Genomic DNA, 27,875 nt, shown 5'->3' with positions numbered 1-27,875 from the left:
CTGAACCAAATCACTACTAAACATGAAGAGTAAGCACTCAAATGTAATTAACATATAATTGCATAAAATATTAAAAAATAAATTGGGTACATGAAAAATTAAGTTATACACTGTTCACAGTAGGAACTATATTCTTAGAAAACGAAAACCAAAAAATTATTACTGTCCTTATTTCACTTTCAGTGTTGAAATTCTTTTCATTTTAATAACTGAACACGCCTTATTCATGCGTTACACATCTTAAGATAAGGTATTAAATTGAAGGTCACGGAAAACGGATGCAATGAAGTCGCATTATTTACTGCAAGTGCTTCTTTTGCTTATTTTTACAAAATTGAACCAATTCGGCTGAAGTATTATTTCACATTTACAATTTATTTAACGATGGAACAATAAGAAACGTATTTTTATTAATTTTCTTTATATTTTGAAACGTTGTGTTTTTTTTATTTCAAACTGTTGTCCTTGGTTCCCATATAGATTGACATTTTAAAAATTTGTAATGTTAGGAGGACCCGCAAATGGATTGTTACGTGGTCATTAATTATACAACTAGCATCTGCTTAAGAATGAACCAGGATACTAGGGACCGTTTCGCATTCTTCATACAGATAAAACAAACCAATATTTGAACATGTTGTATTTGCATAAAATTTACTGTTAACAAATGAAACGCCTTATCGGTGGTTTTTAATATAATATTCGCTGGATACAATTTTGTCATGCCAATGGAACTGTATAAGTACATATTATATTGGTTTTGATCATGTTTAAAGGTCATACGGTAAACTCACGTTGCTTACATTAACGTCCATTGGTCTCTGGTGGATAGTTGATTCATAGGCAAACAGAACACATCTCCTCGTTGTTATATACACTGGAGGTCTTACCACATCTCTTTATTATTCATATACAATAACAGTCATACTACATCTCCTTATTTTGTATATACATTGGCAATCATACCATATCTATATAAATAAATGTTGTGTTTTTACTGTCTTCTGATTGGTTAAAATTATTAGTTTTATTTTCAATGCTGTCAATTTTGATGGTGTCACGCCCACTTTGACGTTGTGTATTCATACGCTTACATGTGTGTACGTTGTTATTGTAAATATAAATAATATAAAAAGTTCTTTTAGCCTTAGTTTTGATAGAAATTTAATTATAATGAATGGCAATAATCTATTTTGATTTTATTGAACCATAAAACTAATTTTTGACTCTTCACATTTTACATAATCCGCTTCGCGGATTATTCGATGTGAAGAGTCAAAAATTAGTATTATGGTTCAATAAATTCAAAATAGATAATAGCCATTCATTAATTATTATCTATATACACTGGCATCCACACCACATTTCCTTATTTTTTATATTCATAAGCAGTCATACCACATCTCCTTAATTTTAATAAACATTGGCAATCTTACCACATATCTTAATTTACACTAGAAATGTTTCGATATATCTTTATTACTTGTTTAGTTGAATAATGAATAAATAACTTTAAGTATAAGATTTCTATACACCAATTGTGCTTCACGTAATACATTTTGAATCGAACTTTACGTCAATTAAAAGACAAATAATTTTAAGAAAAAGAAAAAAAACGAGATGGTATTAAAATAAGGAAACAGTCGTATACCGCTGTTCTATAGTAAAAATCGGTTAAGCGAAAAATAATCCGGGTAACAAACCAAAACTGAGGGAAACTACTTAATTATAAGAGCTATTTGATTTGATTTGGAGCGCAATGGTGAAATTGCTATGTAGTATTTTGTAGACAGTTAACTTTCTTTATCTGTTTTTCCTTCATTTTAAATGGAGATGGTTGATAGTTTTTCATATCCTGTTTTACTAATTTTCTTAATAATGAGTGATTTATGCTGTTGTCCGGAGTATGGTATTTGATTGCATCTGTCGCATTTTGTATGAAACTTAGTTTGCATCTCCCACACATCAATTGACCGTATATAAATTTGGCTATTCAGTTTATGTTCTTTATGGTCATCTATCACAACCATTGCAGCGTATTTACGCATGCCTGGCTTCAAATGTTCAGTTTGTAATGTTTAGGATGAAGGTAAATATAAAATAGCGCCTCAGAAGCACCAAAAGAATAAATTATTTCTTGCTGTATTACCCTTTTGTTTAATGGCTTTCACAACATTTGTGTCTTTCTTTTAACTCCAACTTCGAAATAAAAAAGATAAATATAACAATCTTTATATAGAAATTTAATATGAAAATCAACAATAATAACAAAGTCAACATATAATACAATGTCGCATAGTAACCATGGTAACAAAAACAATCTCTACATAGTCCATTCAAACTTTATATAAATTATTCTACGGTCCTGTGTATCAATCTACAAACAGTATAAAAACACCATTGATATTTCAAATTAGGTCAAAAATCTCCCAACAATACAAAGATGTACAAAGTACTGTTGCAATGTTATATAGTTCCTGTTTATTGAGGAATGTATTGTTTTAATTACATTTTTCATATGATTGTTTCATTAAGCGAATCATTATAATCTTGCCTCCATAATGGTAAACAATATATGTAAAAAAAAACAAAAAAACACATCAACAGAAAACAAAATCTCTCATCAAAATTATGTATTTCTATAAGGTAAATGTATACTGCTTGTATGCAGAGACTTATCTTTCATTGTACATGGCTCAATTTGTTTGTAATTTTGGATGATAAAACACACTGGACTTGATATGACTAAATTATGAATGCATTGCAAAACCTTATACCATTGGCAAGTAAACTTCACACATAAATGTTACATATGATAATGCTACACTTAGTTTGAAATGATCGTCAAATTGATATGTAAATGTATTTTTTTCTAGGCGTTGTTAAGTGCGGTGAATCTTTTGTTAGTTGTGGTGATTCCAAATTATTGTACAAGACAAAATCTGTCAGTTATGTGTGCAGTTATTGTGAAATTGAAATTTAGCCATAATAGTAGCAATAATTCAAAATACAATTGAAATCAAAAAGAGTGAAAGTGGTTAAGTACTTAAATAATAAATAGCCAAAAGAACAGATTTTAAACGTTATCATCGTCAGACTCTGAGTCGTCAGACTTTCCAAAATATGGAATATCTGCAGATTTTTTTTTTATATTTCACAACCTGTTTCACTTATCAGACAAACAATACTTTCTAATATTTAGAACTGTGTATTGCTAAGTATTTTTCTTTTGTTCTGCGTTTGTTCGTAAAGACTTTTATCATTATATTTAACGTTTTCCTGTGCCAAAAACTAAATTGATTATTAAAACTTAATTTTTATAGATAAAATACAATAAGAGCCCAAAACTAAATCATCAAATATACTTAATATGTTTCTTAACTGGGATAAAAAAGAAAAAGACGGAAAAAAAACTGCCTTTTGACTGTTACAATTTATTTTATATTAACAAGTGCGAAAACCCGTACCGAAACTGTTAAGCTGTAAATTAGCTTGCCGTCTGACCCGTGTGACCTTCACATACACAACCGTATAACATCCGGGAAATTTGTTATCCATTCGGAAGTTTGATCGAATGGTTCCGATTTCCCATCTGTCATCATTTGTTAACTGTTAAAACTGGTGGGTTTAAAAATTACTAGAAAAATACAAGAATATGCACGATGCTTATTGAGAAATGGTTACTACAAATAATAAATTAATGATTGGCAACTGAGGTAAAAGGGCTATAAAGCGTGTATGGCACATTGAATAAGGGAGCAACCATTTGATTGTAATTGAAAGTACGATGAGAAAAAAAGCATAAATGACAAAATGTAGAAAAACAAAATAAACAAATGATTCAGGAACTGAATCACACAAGGTAAATGATCACGACTCGTCCAACTGTTTGTTCCTTAATTGAAATATTGAATAGTTCTTAAAGGCAATACAAATGTGAACATATGTTGTATACAAACGGATATCACATCAAATAAAAGAAAACATTTGTAATTCTAGAACTCTGATTACTTCCCTTTACCCAAACAGATGAATATCAATATAAATGGATACCCTTTCTTTTGCTTATTCTGTCTAAAAGAATATTACATAATATGGGATACAAATTTACTTTTGTTTTCAAAAATCCTAGTGACTTTAAATTCATAACTTTCTGTTAGTCTATTTGATTGTTATAGAAATATTTGTCTACTGGATTGTTATAGGATTTTTTTTTTTCAAATCGACGTTGTATAGAAATGTAGAGCAACTCAATGAATAAAAATTACACAAATTGGCAAGGTTAAATAAAATGAAGGAAAAAATGAAATGAAAAAAAATAATAAAATAGGATGATTAATACAACGTCTTGGAATAATGCCCCAGATATAGACGGAAACAAAACAGAATAGAACAGCTAGTCATATAACTTATTACATGTATATCATATACTTTCCCTTGTGACACAATTTGTTTGTTGCAATGCAAAAAAAGGTTATAAGCTATGGTTTTAAACATTGAAACAGGTGCGTGTCTTACTGCAACGGGGAATACTTAAATGCATTTGAATTTCCTTAAATTATTCAGTACGATAAAAAAAAATGAAGTAACAGAGCAGAAATTAAAGTTACATAGGAAAATAAACGTCCTCGTGAACGACCATTTAACTTAAAGGGGGGTTATGTTTTTTTTCTAAAAAATATATTCTGACCTCCATTTTTGTGAGAGAAAAAAATATTCTGATCAAGCAGATGACAAAAATAAATATTCTAAATCCATATATTTCCCATATCTGATAGTGTTAAATATTGAAAAAAAAATCTGATCGGTAGCTTTGAAAAACTTAATAAAATTGTTTGTGATTTGCGCAGGAAAAATATTATTACTCAGGGGAAAAAAACATGACCCTCCCTTGAAGTTAAATGTTTGCTACCTTAGGTTAAGGTATTCTATAATACTTATACATGTAGTTTAAAAAGCCGATAACAAATAAATCTGGTTAACTAAAACTCCTATGAGGTGTCAGATAATCATACAACTTTTGATTAAGGCAAAATATATATACATGTATATATAAATTAAAATGATATAATAATTATGTATAAATATGGATATAATCACAATATACGTCTTATTTGGCACATTTGATTTGTTCAATTCTGTAATCTAATACAATTATCTTACTTAACAAGTGGTTGACTACTTTGTATGGCAATAACCTGCATAATATAAACTTTACAACCAAAAAAAGATGTTATAATTCGGTAATTTATCCACTTTAGCAGTAATATGAATTCTAGCAAATTATTAACGTCATTGTTATAGTAATTTCATTGCACATTCAATCACGTGATGATGATGGTGGTTTAACGACCTTGACTACCCATGAGAGTGGTTTTACGACCTTGACTACCCATGAGGGTCATGCACGGTCAGTAAAAACTTGGTCAACGATTCTTTTATCCATAAATGTTTTTTTTCTTCTCTAAATCACTTGAACTACCCATGTCCTGTCATTTTGCATAGTTATAAGCACCGGAAATAGACACTACCGGAAATGGTTTTCGTTTTATGTATCATTTTTCAGATAGCACCGGTCGACGTCACATAATTGTCCAATGCACCCGTAGCTTTCATAGCGAAAGAAGTTGCTATTCCACCTCCAAACATAAAAGGAACTGCTACAAATGACATCCACACTAATAAACCCATGCCTGATATCCCATGACCACTAAAAATTAAAAAAAAAAAACCTTCGTTAATACTTTACTTTAAAAAATCCTGTTAATGTTTTTTGTTATTGCGAACAGTATGAAAAGATAGACTTCACATAAATCGTATTTTATATTTTGATAGCATTATTCATATGCAGCGTTTTATGCTAGCCACATAACCAGCTTCAACCCACCATTTGTTCTGAAAATGTCATGTACCAAGTCAGGAAAATGGCCATTGTTATATAATAGTTCGTTTCTGTTGCATTTTATTGTTTCTGTTGTGTCGTTGTTCTCCTGTTATATTTGATGTTTTTCTCTCAGTTTTAGTTTGTAACCGGGATTTGTTTTTTCTCGATCGATTTATGAATTTCGAACAGCGGTATAATACTGTTGCCTTTATTTATGACATTTGAAATTTAGATATATTCATACGTTGTAGCAGACACGTTTATTCTTAATAGTTTAATGCATGAACTTGAATGAAAGCGAAAAATTTGAACTGCCATTTTAGAATGAGGTCATGTTGGATAGGGCAATATTTTTTTGGCAACCATCCACTGATAGATCCCTCAAAGAGTTCATTTATTGTTTTTAACGTGCGGAGGGTTTGCATGACGTTCTCTTCGCGAGGCATCATATTGAATACGTTCACCTTATGTCCGGGCGTTTAAAATTGAAGTCATATGTACCTTGTGCATCCTGAAGCAAATCTTGCTCCAAATATGAGAAAAAATCCACCGAAAAATGCCACATGTGCTGGTGCTCCAACAGCGACTGTTAATGATGATGACGCCGACGATGATATTAACCCTCCAATTACTGCGCCACAAACTAAAAATACCTGCAAATGAAAGTAAATCATATAAAAGTTTTATAAGTTGGCTGAAAATATATTTCCAATTTTTGTTAAAGAAAAATAGTGCATTTTAAGTAACCGACTATAAGGTCATGTTTCCATTTAATTTTTTTTTATTACAGAAGCTTTTTCAGTAGTCAGATCAGTATATATATTCTTTTAAAATTGTTGTCTGTATACTCCCACAGCTCCAGGAAAAAAAACCAATCGGGATGCATATATATATACGAGGCCACATTCGGTCGGATCATGCATGTCATTTATACTCTGATGGATAGCTGCCTCTTATAGTTATCAAAGGTACCAGACTTATAATTCGATACTCCAGACTCGCGTTTTGTCTACATAAGACTCATCAGTGATATTCTGATCAAAAATTATTAGAAAGCTAAACAAATACAAAGTTAAAGAGCATTGAGGACACACATTTCCAAAAAGTTGTGCCAAATACGGCAAAGGTAACCTATGCCTGGGTTCATAAAATCTTTAGTATTTCGAATAAGTCATACCTTTGCAAACAGTTAATTTCTAAAAATGATCATAATTTTATAATTGATATTCATGTCAACACCGAAGTGCTGACTACTAGAATCCTTCCACATCTTTTTATATAACTACAATTCGACGAGACTTACCTGCCACCAATTTCCAACGCCTAATCTTTTACTGGCAAGATATGGAAAGATTTTCTGTAATTTGTCGGTTACAACCCATTGTGACATCACTGTGACGTAGGCACTGCTGCCACCTACTGTGTCTTGTACAAATAAAACTAACGGTAACTGCATAATTCCTAGGATTATACCTGTAATATAGTACAATAAATTCTTCAGATAAGATAAAGTGCTTTACCTAAACAAATGTATATAACAGAATTAGACAAATAATGTGTACGTATTCATTTGAAAAATCCGATGTGTTTCCCTGCTTATTGGTTAATTTAAAGTCGCTTGTCGATTTGGAAATTTTCAGCGTAGGAATATCTCATCCAGCTATTGCACATCTGTTCATTTGACATATTAGACACTATATAACTTAGTTTATGCTTAATGCTTATATAGTTTTGGATAGCACAGTTTTTGTGGAGCAGGATCTGCTTATACTTCTGAAATACCACCGTCTGGTATGGTCTAGTTTCCCAGTCTATTAAATTAGTGTCTATTTTGGTTTTTGCAAACTGTGTCTTACATTTTGTCAAGGCGTTGTCATACACACTTCTAGAGGTTGGCAGGTATGATTTTGCTATGTTTGGACTTTTACTGTCAATTCAAAATTGATGCATTAAATTATTATAAATTATGTATATTAAAATATCAAATAACAAATACTTACCGGAAGCATACGGCGGCCATGAAACTGCTGTAAAAACATTAGCTGATGGTGGATTACTTCTCTGAAATATAAAATTAAGAATGTCTTGTTAAAACTGTAAAATACAGAAAAGACCACTTTAATAAAAGCAACATTAACGTCGTAAATCGATTGGCAAAACAAAATACGAACATAAGGGAGCGTATTTTTTCAGTTAAATGTAATTACTTTGTATCGATACCAGTTAGTTCTTTTTTTTTTTATTTGTTAGAAAACCTCTCGAGACGAAAAATTGTTGCGACTTTTTAAAATTCAATTTAAATATTCAATTCATAAAATTTGGAAAATAGGTGCAGTAAACAAACAAGTGAACGAATGGTTTATAGAATCAATAGTCCTTTTGTCTGTTTATAGAATCAATAGTCCTTTTGTCTGTTTATAGAATCAATAGTCCTTTTGTCTGTTTATAGAATCAATAGTCCTTTTGTCTGTTTTAAGTCCAGAAGTCCTTGTTTTATTCGATCATCAACAGGCAAAATACTCACATGAATCAAGTCTGTGTCTTTGGTCCATGGCCAGAACCATTCCATTATAAAAACTACTATTCCCAATAAAATACTCATTGGTAATGCCAGTGCGAAGAATGGTATTTTAAACGTCGCTGGAATACTGAAAGATGTATAAAAAAAAAAAAACCTACATGAGTATATGAAATACACGTTGTTAAATATAAGATATTTACAGACTTTTACATCAATGATATAAATTCCAGATTATTACGTTATAAATTAAACTTTATGAAAATCAACTGTTTATCTAGAATTACGATCAGTTGAAAGACGTAATATATAGGGGTTCTTGTTCCTCAGTCTTGAGTTCTTATGTAGTTGTTTTATGGGCCTTTTTGGGTTTTTTCGAAATTTTTATATTGTTTACCGATTTGTAAACAGTTTTTATCGACTTTTTTCAGTTCCTCTTGGTAATCTTATTTATAAATGACAAAATAAAATCAATGTTTCCAAAATACTGAAACTTTTTAATAACATACAGTGAAAGCTGATTAAATCAAACCTCTTCGGGACTTTAGATTTTGTTCGGTTTTGGTCAATGTTCGGCTTAATTAGGTTCACAACGCACATAATTTGATATGACGGTGCTTACGAACATGTTTGGTTTATACAGGTTTCCGTTTATACAGGATTCGGTTTAGTCAGATTTCACAGTATATATATATTTAAAAAAAAAACATATATTAGAAAGTGAAATTTAAATACCTGTGTTTTTCCATTGGGTTCTTGGGTCTCGTTAATCTTTCTACAAAAGGGGCGATCATTCCGTAGACCAAGGCTCCAAGTAAACAACCAATCAGTGAAAAAACTATAAATAGACAAATTAATACAAATATAAATAATGTTAAATATAGTTAGAGATTTTAGATAATTATTGAATGATTATATATAAAAAAAATCTACAAAAATAAGATTACTGGATTTCATAAACCAAATATAAATTACTTGAAAATGTAAAAGTCTGAAATGTTTTAGAAAGAGAGTTTTCCCTGAATGGAACTCTCATCAAAAGATGACAAACAGTATATCATATCAAAATAAAAGTTGTCTCACTCAATTACGTAAACTGCCTGGCTTGACTTTGAATTCAAGAAGACGTGTATATATATACAGTGAAACCTGTTTAAACCGAATCTCTTCTTGACCTAAGATTTTGTTCGGTTTTGGCCGATGTTCGGTTTTATCAGGTTCACAACGCACATAATTTGATATGACGGTGCTAACGAACATGTTCGGTTTATACAGGATTCGGTTTAGTCAGGTTTTACTGTACTTCTTAAAATTCTGCTTGAAGTTAAACCAATAATTGCAAAGAAATTATATCACATTTTAAATCAACGGTTTTCATGAACCGGAAAAATGTATTTTCGTTGATTGGTTTTTAATGGAATTATTTTATTCTTAAGTTCTATTTGATAGATGTGTTTATTGAAGTCTTTGTTTTTTTGCAATGAAGCATGGTACATTTGAAGCCATACTTCAGCGAGAATATTGTATTTGTCCTTAATTTCAAACATGTTTATTGATAATATACTTACTTGCATTCGGTACCCATGTACCTATCTGTATTAACACCATAGCAGGACACTGCAAGAAAAAACCCATTTTGAATATGACTGTGATTGTATGTTTGAAGTAAAAATATATAATGCATTTAAATAGAATAAAGTTATTCTTTCTAAATATCAAACAGGTGTAATAAACATAATACGATTTTTAATAATTGTTGAATTTATTTTCAAAAGTTTGGGGTGTGTAGGAGATTCTTGATGCACAGCTCCGTAATCCGAGTCTGTAATTAGAGAGTTATTTTCCCTTTGAAAATGGAAATGATGAGCAGACGGAAAGAGCAAATTTATCTATGTGAAATGCATGTATTATTCAATTGTTTTAAATCTGTTAATTACAGGTGTAGTTTAAATCTTTTGTAGGCTAAAAAGCGTTTGGTATGAATAATTAATTTCAAATAAAGTCGATTAAAACGCCTATTTTAATACTTTCAACTTACCAAGAGTACTTTCAAGGAAAGAAGCACATTGTTTTCTACAACCAGTGTATAATTCACAGCAACACAAATAGTTTTGTTATAAATTTGTGGCGGCCAGTTTTTATTGGTGGAACTTGAGAAGCCGGAGTGGCCGGAGATTTAATTACATACAGGGAAATACTCGTGTTGAAAGTGTGTAGTAAGAGAATTAAATTCGTAGAAAACTTACAGCTCCGCTCAATGCCATGCCGATTCCTAAAATGAAAGATCCAAGTGCTGATGTAAATAGAGTCTTCTGTGAAAAACAACTCGTATATTCCTCTAAAGCATGCATAAACTTCTCTTTCACTGGAGGAATAATAGATAAAATAACAAAACACAACTGTCCTGAAATAGAACAAAAATATATATATTTATATGCTTAAAACAACACAAACAAGAAATAAAGAGCAGCAAAAAGACTATTAAAAACCAGCAAAAATTATCATTCACCCGATGTTGTTCAAAGAGCCATTTAATCTAGCCTTTTATTTAATTGTTTATATTCCGTTTCAAAACTGGCATATACAAACAGTATTATCTTTTTCAAATTTAAGTTGGGTTTTTTTCCTGGTTTTGTTTTGTTATGCTGATATTTGAATACTATTGGATCTCAATTGTTCCCTATTTTGTTTTAGCGTTTCCCATTATTTTGCTATAACTTTAACTATAACTATAAGTTTTGGATCAAATATTTTGGCCTCAAACATCACTAATAATTCATTTGTTATCAAAGTGAATGGAAGTTTTTCATTTCGGGGCCTTTTATAGCTGACTACTCGGTATGGGATTTGCTCATTGTTGAAGGCCGTACGGTGACCTATAGTTGTTAATTTCTGTGTCATGTTGGTCACTTATGGACAGTGGTCTCATTGGCAATCATACCACATCTTCTTATTTTATATTTTAACGACCTTGACTAGCTATACAGCTCTGGTACGGTCGGCATGTGTTATCAAAACGTGCATCTGGTCCATTTTGTACAGTAAGATTGTATCGTTAATATTTGTTCGAACGTACCTGCTGCCACTGCCGATAAGAATGTTTTCAGCATGATGAACATCTCAAACACCATCTGCTGTCTTATTGCTACTGGTTCGAAAACTAAAAAACAAATAAAAACAAATTAGAAACTTGTCCCTTTTTTACACCATCTTTTATAATCACATAAGCAACACGACGGGTGCCACATGTGGAGCAGGATCTGCTTACCCTTCCGGAGCACCTGAGAGCACCCCTAGTTTTTGGTGGGGTTCGTGTTGTTTATTCTTTAGTTTTCTATGTTGTGTCATGTGTACTATTGTATTTCTGTTTGTCTTTTTCATTTTTAGGCATGGCGTTGTCAGTTTGTTTTAGATTTATGAGTTTGACTGTCCCTTTGGTATCTTTCGTCCCTCTTTTATAATGAACTATGCAGTTGTTAAATTAATGCCTTACATTGTACATCATTCACTGTATCTCGAATATTTTTAATCCTCTACAAAAGGGACATTCAAAATACATCAGTCGAAGAACAACCAAAAACGCCATGGCAAAAACCGATAACGAGAAACTATAGAAAAAGACAAACAATAAACCAAACAACGCTATACAGAAACAACGCGACCATACTATAAAAGCCGGGCCGATATTTATCAAACCAGGCTTATAATACCTATAACTTTATACGCTAGGCAAACTTATTTGTGCTCCGTAAAGGTAAGCAGATCATAAACTCATGTTTTTGAATCGCACATTAATTTTCACAACAAATATTTTTTTTTGTTTTCTCCGGTTTAATTAGTTATTATTTTTATCTGTTAAAGTCATCATTTTAAAAAATCTGACCGATATATATATATTTTACTTGTACATGCAAAATTATGTGAAATACGAATGTCTTTTGCCTCCGATTTATCTATATTTTTTTTCATTCCTGGCATTTAGAAAGCTGATATCAAATATCAATACAGCATCATATTCAAATAAATATTTCATAGACATACTGTTTATTTTTAGATATATATACACCAGTCAAATGAAATATATACCGAAAGGATTGTTAGAAATAGTTTGTAAAAATGAATGAAAGAATGATTCAATTTCGTATTGTCAGTGTCACAGTTGGATTTTTTTCGATATGTTAGATTTACAAGAGGGGCTTGATGCCGGGTAATGACAATTTATGTTTTCTATAATGCTCAGACCATTTTACGTCATTATTTATATTTTGTTGGTCCCATATTATCTGAATTATTGATATTGGGATCGCATTACTCTCTTTTCTTTTTGCCCGATTACGATTTCTATTCTTCTAGAAACTATTATGTGACCCCACCCCATTAAGACACCACCTTAATTTATCCCAAGATATGTACGGTTTTTATGTCAATGTCTCTCTTCGTCCGACCGTGAACGAACTTCGTAGTTGTCAGTTTTAGAATAATGAACTAATTTTAAAAGATAAACGAAAAAGATGTGAGATAAATGTCATTAAAACAGCAATTCAACATCGATGAAAACAATGACAAAAAATATAGATGGGTCAAGCATGCACCTGAACAATACAATAGTATTTTAGCGATGGTTTTCCCTAAAGAGTTCGTCACTTGGAAAAATTGACACTGCAAGTAACATGTCCATAACTTATTTCCATTTGAAGATTCAAACACAAATAAATAATTCACACACATACCAGCATATACCATTAAATGATAAACGTACAATTACGTGACGAAAAGAACCCTATTACCGAGATATGGTCATATGGTGATGTCGGACGTGGGATGCACGAGATATGGTCATATGGTGATGTCGGACGTGGGATACATAAATACGCCGCCACATGCGGTCAAAGTGGTCACTTGACTCAAGTCAACACCTGATAATACGTCAAATACTTGTCACTGAAAGTTAATTAAGTATCTTTAACCTGAAACCCATCAAGATGTACACGAAATTAGTACAAAATGTAGTTATACGTCTTAAATAACCTTAATGCAGACGTAGAGTTGAACAAGTCCGGGAAAAAAGTTTTAAATTTACAAGTTCTAAACTGTCATTTAGGATTATACAGTGTGTGTCAGTCGTGTGTCTGTCCCGAGGAAAGACTTATATTTGAGGGTATTAAAGAGCGTTCTCGTATCTACAGTTTTTTTAATATGTATCTTATTTTATTAATTTTTATTTGCCCATAGTTCTATCGTCTGTTTTACTCATTAACATTTTTTATGTATTTTTCAAATAATCGATATTAAAGACAGCAATATCATAAAGTATCGCAAAATAATGGTTTATTAACCCTACCGTACAATCACCACTCCGGGTGTTGGTTTAACGTATACAACTACATTGTACAAAATAGAAAAAAAAATCACCAGCGTCAATGCTTGACCGGACTCTGACACAAATTTTACTTCTGAATTGAATTCTTTTTGTTACTTTTTAGGGGTGTAAAAGCGTTGACCGCAGAATAGTTTTGTATAGAAATGAAGCATTAAATTTTACAATTACACTTATATATTATAATTATCATCGGTATATCAACGAGCAAAATGGGGCCTCTCATTTGCGTTTTCTTCATGTATTCTTATACGTTTTCACAAGAGTTGGTGACATTTTAGATATAGCCGTGCATTTAATAAAATTGAGAATGGAAATGGGGAATGTGTCAAAGAGACAACAATCGGACCATATAACAGACAACAGCAGAAGGTCGCCAATAGGTCTTCAATGCAGCGAGAAACTGCCGCACCCGGAGTCGTCCTTCAGATGGCTACTTTAAGCACTGTTCGCTACCAGATTTTATTGGTAGCGCGCTCAGAGAGAACCTTCGAAAGGGAAACTGGCAATCCTAGTCAATTATATTAAAGTCGAACATGTTGGACTCAAACTCACAACATCCGTGTTGAAAGACTAGTGGTGCAGTAACTAAATTATTAAGAGCGTTAGACCACTGAGCCATGAAACAAACTATAAACAGGTCCACCGATTTTTTTATGTGACATAAATGTGAAACTTAACAACATCTGGTGGAGGTGTACTATTTTTTCCCCCGACTCATCATAAACATTTTCATTCATGGCATTTTTTCAAAATTTTACTTCATCAAATTTCAACAGTCAGTAATTTAATAAAATTGACATTTATTAGTAATAAAATAAAAGATTGTTGGTATATAAACAATTACATTAGCTGACAGGAACCTTGGAGCAACAAAATGGATTAAATTAAAAGTTAAAATACTGATTTAAATTTTAACAAAGCGGCACCTGTTTTAAAACTGATTGAAATCTTTTAATTGTATAATTTTATACGATTTTAATGAAACTATTTATCCTTGAAAGATTATATCTAGATAAAAGAGGGTCAATTTGTAACATGTAAATAAAATGTTTATTAGAAATCAGAACATGAATTGGCATATTTAAATAGGCCGCTTATAACAATAGAAAATCAATTCCGGTCAAAAAAGTGTTTATATATAATAAAAAAAAAAAAACACATGACCAAAGATGCCAGGCTCACAAGATCATCCTTTATGCAAGTTATATATAAAAAAAAAAAGATGAGGTGTCCATATTTAAATAGGCTGCTTATAACAACAGGAAATCAAATACGGCAGGGCAAAAAAAAATTACATAGCATAATTTCTGTAACTAGTAATTTGTTATTCTTAATCGATTCATATAGTTTGCTAGCTCTTATGTTCGTTAGAAAACAGTCAATGTTAGCTTGACGCGCGTAGGAGGTACGATTCCGAATTTGAATCATACTTCAAATTTTGTATTTGTTGTTTCTGTGTTAATAATCAAAACTAAAGACTAAGTGTCATAATAATGTGTCCATTTGAGTTCCAGTGGACGACAGCTACCCTGCAGGCTATCGGGTTTAACCGTCCTTGCTCGACTTGTTTCTCGCAAGAAAAATTACTGAGGTTTAAATTCAAATGTAAACAAGACGGATGTTTTTCACTCAACGTCCAGTGGCAAGTACTCGACGTGTATTCAGGTTGAAGACACCCGCTTAAATCAGGGCAAAAAACCCAAATCCCGATCCCGACACCATTTTTCGAAAGTCTTGAAAGTTTATCGTAAGGTAAAGGGATGTAACTCATTTTATTTACGAACAAATCGTCAGTCCAAAAAATTCATAAACTTTTTTGATTGGCTTATTAATAGGTCGTCATATCATTTGCATATCATTATACATTCATATCTTCCAGTTCACTCACATGTGACCTCAAAGTGGGTTTCGTTAGATATTCCACGCGACATATCAGAAAACGGGTGCAATGAGAGATCGGTTTTTAATTAGATTGGTCTCTAAGAAATGTCCTTTTTTAGTTTTTAAAAAATTGTTATACGACATTATTTTTAATATTCATTTTTTTAACAATATTTTTTTGGTGTAAGTTTTTTGGTTTCTGTTGTTGGCCTTTCAACAAATAATTACCAATTATGCTATCAAATTAACCCAAATATATATAAATATAATAAAGATCTGGCAATAATACAAATTCTTCCTAACATATGATTAACGATTATGTTATAATTTGGGGGAGAATATTTGTTTTTATGGAATGTTTAAACTTATTTTCAAAAGCTTTTTTTATATCTTCTGTTAACTTTTTTTCATTATCTAATATTTTTTCTTATTTTGTTAGATCACATCATACATTTGTCTATGGAATTAGATTTTTTAACTATTGTAATACTATATGTTAAATTATCTGTTTATGTATATATTCATTTTTTTACATAAATAAGGCCGTTAGTTTTCTCGTTTTAATTGTTTTACATTGTCTTATCGGGGCCTTTTATAGCTCACTATTCGGTATGGGCTTTGTTCATTGTTGAAGGCCATACGGTGATCTATAGTTGTTAATGTCTGTGTTATTTTGGTCTTTTGTGGATAGTTGTCTCATTGGCAATCATACCACATCTTCTTTTTTATATACCAGGGATTTTTGTTTTACGTATGAAGATATAAATATACGTATACTCTAATCGTGTTAGTGGATGTAAGTATATCTGTAATTCAGTTAAACTTAAACAAAAACACATATAGGAATAAATCGATATCCAATTAATCTAGAAAGTCATAAATGTTAGATATCTTTAGTTTGGCAAAGGTGCCAAGTTCTTCTGAAAACATAGGAATCGGTCATGTTTTCAATAACACTTTATTTTCATTAGTCTTCGGTGGTATTCACTGAATGTTTCATGTTGTTAAATGCAGCAAAATAACCGGATTACAAGTGTTTAAACTAATTACAATATTTATTTTAAAGATAGATTACAAACCCTAAGATTATTATAAAGTCATTCTAGCGAACACTTATAAAAAGAGATTAAAATGTAACTAAACTCGCTATATAGATCCGAATCACCTTCTGAGATCTTTCAACTTGAACAAGGAATTTGACTATTTGTGAAAAGGGATTTGGATTATCAACCACCATCTCACGTTCACATAGAATAGAATTAAATTATACTTACAATCCAACATTGTGAAAATAAAAGATTTTTTTTCATGGAAACAAAAAACTGACACTATTACTACAAAATGTGGAGGGCCCTCATGGGGTTTTTGATTATGTGATTACTTGGCCGTTTTTTTAATGATTATTTGATTATTAAGCTAAATATTTCATGATTATTTGATTACCTAGGACTGTATTTTTAGTTTATGATTATTTGATTACTAAAGATAAGCAAATATTTAATGATTATGTGATTATATTGGCAAAAAAATGGTGATTATGTGATTACTAGGACCCCCCCCCCCCCCCCATGAGGGGCCTCAATGTGTATCAGGACAGCACATATTCAACGGAATTATCTAGACTGGTCTTTTGAATCGAAATGTTCCACCTGTCTTAGCTTCATATACTCAAATCTAAATGTTGTAAAATTCTTATTGGAACTGGTATATCAAAGGATTTACATACTTTATTCACATTTTTCAACAGTTATATATATTCATATAGAATAGAAATTATATCAAGCTCAAATTGCAAAGAAGTAATTCATGTATGAATTATTTTGGTCTTGAAAGAAAGTATATTTTATTTTAATTTTTAGATTTGGTATACTAGTTCATTTTTACACAAATACTCAAAATTTGCCGATTTCTGTCAAAATTGCGGTTTTTATACAGATGAAGCAGTAATGCAGGGGAATAAATATAAAGTTTGAAAAACTTTTGCAAAACATTCCTGTAGTAAAACAAACACTTTTGTATTGGTCTAACTTCTTTCTGCGGTTTTTTTTTTTTTTTTTTGCACTATATGATACTGTTCCAATATATTACTTTTCGAGACTCTCTTATTTGCCTCAAATTACTATTATATTAATCAAAAAGAATATACATTTTTATCAAATAAACTGTTAAATGAACAAAACTTCGCAATAGGTGTATGCAATCCTTTTTTGTTTTAAATTTTAACAAATTTCAAAATGAAACATACGAAATTACATAATACTGTTCTAGGCACAATATGCAAAAATTACGTAATACTTGTATAATTTATCAAGTTATAAGTATATAGGAAAATATATTGCAATAAAGTTATTTTGTCAAATAGACCTTGAATTTGAAACACATAAAATACTAATCCCGTAACAATTATTTGACATTTGAAAATCGAACGTAAATATACTTTATATGACTAATTATAACACACGTCATTAAAGATTAGATGGAAAATAATGCAACTGTTTTTCTTAAAAAGAGTTTGAAATTGTATAATATTGAATAATATATTCCCCTTACGCCAAGCTGATTCCTTGACCAATTTTGGCTCTGTCGTTTAATATTATTACAGATTGCGTATAAAAATCCCATTGAAAGTTCGTTTATTTATCTGATTTAAGACAAGACTAACAAATTGAAATTTATTCCCGAAAAGAGAAATTCTCAAAAATTCCTACACAATATGCATGGTATGAAAAGTGATTTGACCTTTCATCACACATGTGATTTGACCTTTCATCACACATAAACAATTGTATTTTAAACGAGTTCCATGTCTTGTTTAAAATGCATAGAATTGCAAAGAATTGAAAAACAAAACATAAAAAAACAACAACATTAAAATGCGTGAAAAGTTTCATTGCTAACTGTCAAATGAAAAAAATACTCACACGATTTTGAACTTATGTATTATACTCGATTATAAATTATCAATTAAAAACATAAATTATAATAGATTATCGAACTAGATTGTACATTAACATCAGCAATGCAATGTAGTAATATAGTTCTCTTAAATTCCGACGTATTATTTTTTATTTCAAAGCCATCTGTCATTTTAAGCAGATCGGTTTTATTTTTAAAGAAGCTATTTAGAATTTTAGAATTTATTTCTAAATGAGTATTCTTTGCAGATCAATACATTTTCATAAATTTTCTTTGTAAAAGTTAACATGTTAATTATGTCCCTAAGATTTTAATAAGTCCAAAATGACATGTCACTTTCTTAAAGAGAATGTGCATTTGATCAAAACAAAAAAATAATGGACTGAAGTACAATCAAAATATTTGCTATAGAGATATTTCATCTATCAAAAAGTTCAATTGTAGTAGATATTAACATGTCATTCAAAATATTAGAAAATACCATAAGGCCCGTGTACCTTAGAAAACAAACATCTATAAAAGTTAGTCAACACTCTAGATGATAAAAAATAAAATAGTAAACGTTGGTCCACAAAACTGAATAAATGGATAATATTGAGCATTATTTCATATCGGTTGAGAATAAGATTTTCTTATTGGATAAAAAGGGGTCACATGACATTCATTAATCTTCAGTAATAAATTCCATCGGTCATTAACAGAACAAAACGGACCAGAAAACCGGTCGTTAATGAACTTTTACATGATATGGACCGGTGGGGCGTGGTTTACGTCTGATAATGACCGTTGGGGCGTGGTTTCCGTTTGATATTGACTGATTGGGGCGTGGTTTCTCTGTTAATGACCGATGGGGCGTGGTTTCTCTGATAAGAAAGATGTACCTTTTATAAAACATGTTACTGTTTTTAATATAACATTTAAGTTGTTGAATTGTTAATTATATTTTTTCGTTAATTGTAAAATTAAAGAGAACTTAATTAAGAATTTATATACTGAAAAATCGCACTAAAATGAATGGCAGTATTACTACGACTGGTCTTCACTCTTTACTATAGAAATCGTACAACTACTCGAGTTCGCTTTAGGCGTTATGAATTTATGAGAATTTTCCAAAACATGGTTTCTCAATGAAATAAACATAATAGTTCTTGAAAAACTGGTCATTATCGTGATACATGGACTGCCCGTAGGACAGTGGTATTGACTGCGACAGCGATAATGACCTCGCCTTCGGCTCAGTCATTATCACTATCTTAGTCAATACCACTGTCCTGTGGGCAGTCCATATATCACGATAATGACCAGTTTTTCAAGAACTATTATATAAATAGAAATCCTGATGAAATTGGGGAGTTTTGTGGTGGGGTAGGGGTGGAGTATCTGTACACATGTAAAATTTATTACAAGATGTTTTTTTCGATGGAAAGAACTGAGAAGGTCTTGATACATTTTATGTCGACTCCGAGACTGTTCTTGGTTGGCGTCTTTTAATATCTCAATGTTATATTGATAAATAATGAATGTGTTCAATAGTCCTATATTACTGAAAATGTCATTTAGTATATATCAAAAAAAATTTAATGTCAAAATCGACTGATTATAGTTTCTGAATTATTTATGAAAACTAATTACGGAATTGCTTAAATGTCAAAATCGATCCGTTATTGTTTTTATATTATCTTTAAAATCGAATGTCGTTCAACCATCATTCTCCACCCACTTTCTGTGTGTGTTCTTTTTCAATAACCGAATAATTAATTTTATTGACAGAAAAGTCAAATAAATGCTTATTCCAAGAATTCGAGTTTCATCATGTGTAATTGTTCAAATAAATAAAAGGGGAGGGGAGACCACAATGAATTTGCCTATGATTTACAAAGTAATATTTTGGTCAAAAGTCAGGAACTTCGTCGTTGATTACAGAGGCGGATTTAGGCCCCCCTTTTTGGGGACAACTTTTGTTGATTATATAGGGAATCACTGAAACATGACCGGATTGGGGCCCCTCTTAGGCAGTCGGTGGGCCCCCTCTTATTTCTGGATCCGCCACTGGATTCTATTATGTCATGAATATCATAATGTTTATTGGAACTATTGTTATTAATAAAATTGAGAATGGAAATGGAGAATATGCCAAATAGACAACAACCCGACCAAAGAGACAACAACCGGACCAAAGAGACAACAACCCGACCAAAGAGAAAACAACAGCCGAAAGCCACCAATGGGACGGTCTTCAACACAGCGATAAAATCCCGCACCCGGATGTGGTCCTCAGCTGGCCCCTAAACAAAATTGTGTACTTATAGATCAATGAAAATAAACGTCACACTACACTCAAAAACGTATAAATAAACTAAAATTAAAAAAACATAAAAATCCATGTTTATGGTGTTAAGAAGATATCTTTGATAATTTCTGTTAAGTTCAATCACAACTTTAAAGGACTCATATGTCTATTGTTGAAGTCTGAATGTCTGATGGTTATCAATTCTTGGGTTGCTGTCTCAATGACGTATACCCGATATCGCCTTTAATCAAATTCCTTAAGAAAATTGTGAGGAAGCCCAAAAGTCCTTAAGAATTTGTCCAAATAAAAAGATCACATATTAGTAATTGACCGTTTCAGAATCTATAGAATCATGGGTAATGTTAATTTTAGTGTTCGTACCTGGGACGTTTTAGTGTACACTTTTGAAAATATTACCCAGGATGCATTATATTCTGAAACGGCGAATTGCTACTTGCTCGTGTGTGCTGTGAAGAGTTTATTCGCGTGTTTGTAATGATGTTTAAGGTGTGGCCATTACCTATATAAATTGTTGCTTGACGGGAATAAAATTAAATGTTTGAAACTCCATATGAACATTAAAAAACATAATTGTTTTCTTCAAACAAGTTAAATAAAATTTTTTAAAAAATAAACATATATTAAATAGGTTCTTGTGTACAATGCCTATTCATATAGAAAAAATAAATGTGCTTAAATTATATATATATGAAAGAGAATAATAGGTACAGAAAATGATAGCTTGTCACTTTTCGTAAAATAAATGAAAATGTTTATAAAGAATGCATTTTAAATAGACAGGGTTTTTTTTTTTTTATTATTAAGAGGAGAATGTAATATATTTCTATAATTCTTTAGATCGAAATATTTCTAGTTCGTGTTTAGCATAAATGAAAGGAAAATTAAAATAACCGGAATTTTGTCCTCCATTTGCTTTTGACGCATTCTTTGATAGACATTTCTGATGTTTCTACAGGGTTAAAATTTTGAGTCTAATACCGGTATGGGTTAAAACTTCGAGTCTTATCTAATAATTCAAAAAGTAGATGAGACAATCCTGTATCAGTCGCTTACAACCATGAAACAAATCCCAATACAGCATGAAATCAAATAGTGAAGGAACCTCGTCTTATATTATTGTTGTTTTACTCGTCTCTCTAAGTCACAGTAAGAAGCTCACGATCCAATATTCATGATGGCACCCTTCGTATAAAATTTCGTTTAACTAGAATTGGTCTCATGCATCATTTAGAACAAATCTCATCAACACCGGGTATAAACGCTTTAAATTGCTGTTCTTCATCTCAAAGTAAGAGTAAGAGGCACAAAATCTCACGACTTACTATTCAGGATGATCGACCCATAGGTATAAAAATACTGTGAAAAGGTATGATTGCAAATGAGAAAACTCTCCAGGTGCACCAGAGACCAAAATGTCATAGAAGTTGAGAACTATACCCAAACGTACTGCCTTTAACAATGTGCAAAATTCATAGTTACATAGTTCGCTATAAAAGGCTAGAAAATGACAAATGTAAAACAATTCGAATGAGAAAACTAAAGGTCTGATTTATGTACAAAATAATGAGCGGAACATGTGCATTATTTAATCTTTTCTACTTTTTTTTCAAATATTCTACTGGGAAAAAAATATGAATTCATTATTGATAACAGACTTATTTTGAATTCTGTTACTGAATATTTATAAATAATGCCTGAATGCTTGATAAAGATATATACCATTGACGATATGTTTTTTTTCTAAATTTAGATTTGAAATGTATTTCCTAATTTTCACGTTGAAATACATACACATTGTTAATTATCCTATTCATAAGTCTTTGTTTTTCGTACCTACATTTACATGTTTGTTAAGAGTTCTTAGACCTTGTTTATAAATAATGGATTTGATAACAGGGATAATTAAGATTTCTATCTTATCTCGTGTAACTTGGAGATTTTTACGAGATTGTATTCTCAGCAACACATAAAAATGTACAATACTAATTTAAAGCTATCCTGACATGTATACTCCACGGGAATTTGTAGATGTATTGAGTATACATAAAGTATAGAATAATCAAGAGACCTAATAACTTTTAAGATTATAAAACTTCACCTTGTTAAATTCTGCTTACTTAGTTTCCTTATCTATTGGAGAAGGGATGATGCTTAAGGATGAATTAGACAAAATAAAAAAAAAGTGAGAGATACCAGAGAGACATTCAAACTCATAAGTCGAAAATAATCTGATAAAACTATGGCTTAATTTGAAAGAAAAAAAAACGCCGCAAAAGCAATAGTACACAAAACACAACATATAAAACTAAAGACTAAGCAACACTAACCCAACAATAAGCTGAGAGTACATATTTTTTTGAATGGGAAATGCTATTGTATAAAAAGTTCATTATTTTTTTTTACAATTTGCAAAACGTGTTATCAATTATTAGCAAGACGTTCAGATTTTTTGCAATTAAACTAGAAAAAGACAAAATGTACAGCGATTCACATTGCGATACAAAGCATTGTTTAGTTTCTTGTGTACAATTTGGAGTTTAGTATGGCGTTCATTATCACTGAACTAGTATATATTTGTTTAGGGCCAGCTGAAGGACGCCTCCGGGTGCGGGATTTTCTCGCTTCATTGACGGCCTGTTGGTGACCTTCTGCTGGTTTTTTTATCGTCTGGTTGTTGTCTTTTTGACACATTCCCTATTTCCATTCTCCGTTTTATAAGGTATCAATATGATGCCAGAAAGATCAGTTTATTTTCTAAATTTTGAAATAACAGTGTGTTCTTGATGCTAAATTCTTGTGTAATTAAATCATTGTCATTTTTTTCGGAGAAACCAAGAACACCTGGGGTAACCTGACGACCATGGGTAAATTTCTAACAACTGATAGAACAAAATCGAGTGCGCATCTCAGCCTACGCAGATGGGAGTATCAACCAATAATATCCTATATTTACAGGGAGATATTTCCACAAAAACTAACTGTACCATTCGGTCATATGGTTTTTACAATGGAATAAAACCTCAAAAATATCCGGCATGGAAACGTATTTTTTCTTGCCCATTACTTTTCTAAAATGTTTATTAGTTTGGATAATATTGGCATAAATTACGTTTACTTTGGGAAATCCATTTGAATAATTTTTTATGGCTGATTTTAACAGCAACCTTATAACACAAGGAATCAAATGAATAAATGCAACAGGCTACATGTAGCTATGCGACATTAGTTAAGAGCGACTTCAGAATGACGGGATATTATATCACTCCCATAATAAAATCAAACACCCGGAGACGGGCTCCTGTCGGCGGTCAAACAATAATCATGGCATAAAGAATGTATGACGAATATAGGAGGTAGCAACAACGGTAGTTTCTGATGGCTTGCTTCCAGACTGAAACATTACTAAATATTCATTTCAATTGTAAAAGCGTAGTTCGTCAGTACTTCAGTACTTTGATTACCTTGAGAACTTTATATGATAATCTTAATTTCTTTTTATTGCATCTAGAATTTTCTAAAATCGTTACATAATTGTTATACACTTGTTAGTTTTATCAATTTATTTGAGATTCATTTTAAACATTGAAGCTTATCGATCGTTCTCCAAATTGACTTTAGTGGTATCTAACAAAACTGATAAACTATTTACAGAGCAAATACTAAAAGTTAAACCTACAACCAAAAATAAACAACATGCAACAACAATCCAAAGATAAAATAATGTTTTTCTCAAATTGATTTATGATATATGTAAAACTTGGTCTTCTTGTTATGAACTGCGATGTAGTGATCGCCTTGAGTGCTGCAGATTGTTTGGTTTTACCTCCGACTAGGTCAAAGTTTACCTTCAAATTGGTATTTTTGAGCCTCCTCCAAATACACGGAATAGACAGATAAGTTCAGAGTCAGAATTATCTGTTGCTACTACCAATAAGAGCTTTTATACAACTGGGGTATGAGTGCTCCTGTGAAGGTGTAAGTTTGGTACAAAACAACACAATTATCATGTTATCGTTTGGAATATGCACGAGACACTAGCCACTTCAAGTTATAAAAAATGCTGTTACTTTTTTTTCAATGAATGAGCAGATTTCTAAACAAATAACTTGGAGAAAACACATATTTTTCAGTTTTGTCTTTTTAACGTTACTCATTTGTAAAGGTTTTGACATTCTACCATGTTATATTTTTAGTGAAGGCAGCAGTAAGAAGATGTTCAAATCTCTTTACTGCCTTTTAGAAGATACTTATCAAGATAAAAAATAAAACTTTAGGAATCGCATGAACTCCAAGAAGAGAAAGACCGAGTACGTCGAAAGGGTAAGCCTCTCCTGATTTGCCTTTATCACCCGCCATGAATAAAACAGTTGTTTTCCATTCGTTTGATTTGTTTGAGCTTTTGATTTTGCAATTCGATAAAGGACTTCAAGCTCCGTTTTCAATTTTGTTTGAAGTTCGTTATTTTTGTTATTTACTTTTTTTAAACAGTTTGTTACGTTTCTGAAATTCAATTTTTATAGTATACATAAAGCAAGTCTGCATGACGGTTCTTTTAATTTTATTATCAAAATTTTCAGTCTATGGTCATTTCTATCTATGGTCAAAATGCATTCTATGGAAGATGTTTAAGTTAACTTTTCTTTTCTCTCAACTTAAGTTAAGGTTAATTATATATGATAGCCGTTTGGTGACACTTCTGATTTTGGTGGAACTTAATCAAAATTAATTTATGGCAACCAAATTCCGTACATGTCGTCGCTGTAAAGCATAAACAGTTACCATACAATTTAATCTCTCATCCAATTCTTTTGAAAAATACAATACATGTGCTATGCATGTGTACTTTTGTTCGTTTTATTTCTTAACAAATCACGTTACAATATCCAGATATAAGACTTATTGTCCAGATGGATTTTCATGAGAATTTGTTAAACATTTTTTCGCATAGATGTATTTTTTGTAATCAAATAACATTAGCCGATTTAAATAGCCCGAAGTTTTAAAAGATTATTCAATATGTTATGAGTATGTGTAGAAAATCATAAGATTAAATATTTAAGATTAGTCTATATTCGCCTATTTCAATACACAAACTTAATTTTTCAATCCTTTTTGTATATTGTACTTACTGATATATAATGTAATATATTGGGAGTGTTATTATTTGTTTAAGAAGTGGCATACATTTATTTTCTACTGTTTAATAAAAAAAAGTTTTTTCCTGTCATATATTACAAAGTTTCAAATAAAGTTTACACTCCTTATTAAAATACTTCAATTATTAAATTGATGATTTAGTCTGCTGAATTGAAGTTTTATACTCAACCGTTTTCAATCGTTATATGCATAAATCAATAATCAATTCCAAAAGAGAATTGTATTTCGAAACGGGTGTGAATAGAAATATAAAAATTGATTTGAATTATTCGTCTGCTGCTAGTAGAAAAGCACTTGTACATTAAAGGGAAACTTAAATTATAACAGTTCCAACTTTTGAAAATAACTTGTCTCAAATGTTTTGGATGTGGGAACGCTTGTTTCAACTTTACCACATATAAAAAATAATCAAGACAACAATACAATGGATGTGTTCTTCTGTTATCCACATGCATGTAATCAGGGACCTCTTGGCAGTATCAAAGAATCAGTCTGTATAACGGTTTTGATAGTATTACCAAATAAAGGTAAAATATAATAATCAAGAATCCAAAAATCAGTCTGTATAAAAGACGGTTTTGGTAGTATTACTAAATAAAGGTAAAATATAATCAAGAATCCAAGAATCAGTCTGTATAAAAGACGGTTTTACTAAATAAAGGTAAAATATAATCAAGAATTTTAGTGCGGCTCAAATATAACGAATGGAGAATACTGTACTAAGCATAATCAGAAACAGAAACATGACCTTAAAAGTTCAGAATACAGAAATGAATAATAAAAAAAGAAGATCAAGATACAACTATTTACAAGAGACCAAATGACACACGAATTGACAACTAGAGGTCAGCCCTTCATCTCAATCCCCATATATATATCAAATACATGTATATGAAAACCTACCTCTTGATTTTTCCATTGCAAATCCAAATATTAGTCCACAAATACTAGATATCAGTAACTTGACGAAAACTGTCAGTGCGGAGTCCTTGGACGTTTTGGAATCCAGTGGGAATTTAGTTTCACTGTCTGCAGACGATCCATTGGAAATATCCGTCTGCTCTTTTTCCATTCCCGCCACATGAATAACTGTGACGGAAGATTTTGTCTTTTTAATTGGAGATTTGTCGAATGCCATTATGGAAGATTTATCTACCAGTATATTAAATTTGTCAAAATATCGATTTCTGATAATATAGGTTTCGTTTTATCTTTCACACTACATATTTTTTATTAGAACTGCACGTTTATCTCCTAGTTCTTAGCGATGCATTTTCATTCCACTTTTTGCTGTCTATGGGATACCGTCCTATATATTGAGGTTGTTAGTTTAATTCCAGAAATCTTGTAATTGCTTTCTTGATTATGTTTCAGAATTATTGCAGTTGAATATGCATCAATAGAACAATGTCTGTATTTCTTCTAAAACATGCATCACAAATTGCATGAAACATGTAGTAAAATATTTTATATGCACTGTTTCACCAGACGATTGGTATCCGAAGAAACGATGAAATGTCAAACTAGAATTGCAGTATTCCACTTATCTATAATTGTATCTCACAAATGATAATTACTACACGTTCCAAATGTAAAAGTTATAAATTATTTTTTCAACACGAGCCTATTTTCGTTAAGTAAAAAGAAATCCGTTTCTTATTTCCGTTGCATGTTTGAACAATCTCCGTGTTCATATTATTATGCTAAATAATCGAATAGATAAAAAAAAATCTATTTGTATTTCTTTAAGTGTATAGATTGGTTTTATATTAAATCAGCTCACTTGTATACCTATATTATACGTTAACAAGAGGGGACGGTTTAATGA

General features: G+C 31.1%; 1 protein-coding gene across 1 annotated transcript; it reads right to left on the bottom strand.

Annotated features, from left to right (window-relative positions):
- Positions 1 to 2,227: 2,227 nt before the first annotated feature.
- On the bottom strand, positions 2,228 to 27,875 carry LOC139495135 (thiosulfate transporter TsuA-like). Its single transcript, XM_071283298.1, has 10 exons — positions 26,951 to 27,875; positions 11,479 to 11,562; positions 10,649 to 10,806; positions 9,971 to 10,019; positions 9,138 to 9,240; positions 8,409 to 8,532; positions 7,885 to 7,945; positions 7,188 to 7,357; positions 6,386 to 6,537; positions 2,228 to 5,710 (listed from the first exon to the last, which is right to left on the bottom strand). The coding sequence occupies exons 1-10, from the start codon at positions 27,183 to 27,185 to the stop codon at positions 5,563 to 5,565; spliced, it is 1,284 nt and encodes a 427-aa protein (XP_071139399.1). The 5' UTR covers positions 27,186 to 27,875; the 3' UTR covers positions 2,228 to 5,562.

This window comes from Mytilus edulis, chromosome 11 (assembly GCF_963676685.1).
Source record: "Mytilus edulis chromosome 11, xbMytEdul2.2, whole genome shotgun sequence".
Lineage (NCBI taxonomy): Eukaryota > Metazoa > Mollusca > Bivalvia > Mytilida > Mytilidae > Mytilus > Mytilus edulis.
The sequence above is the reverse complement of the archived record's forward strand: the minus strand, read 5'-3'. Positions and strand labels throughout refer to the sequence as shown.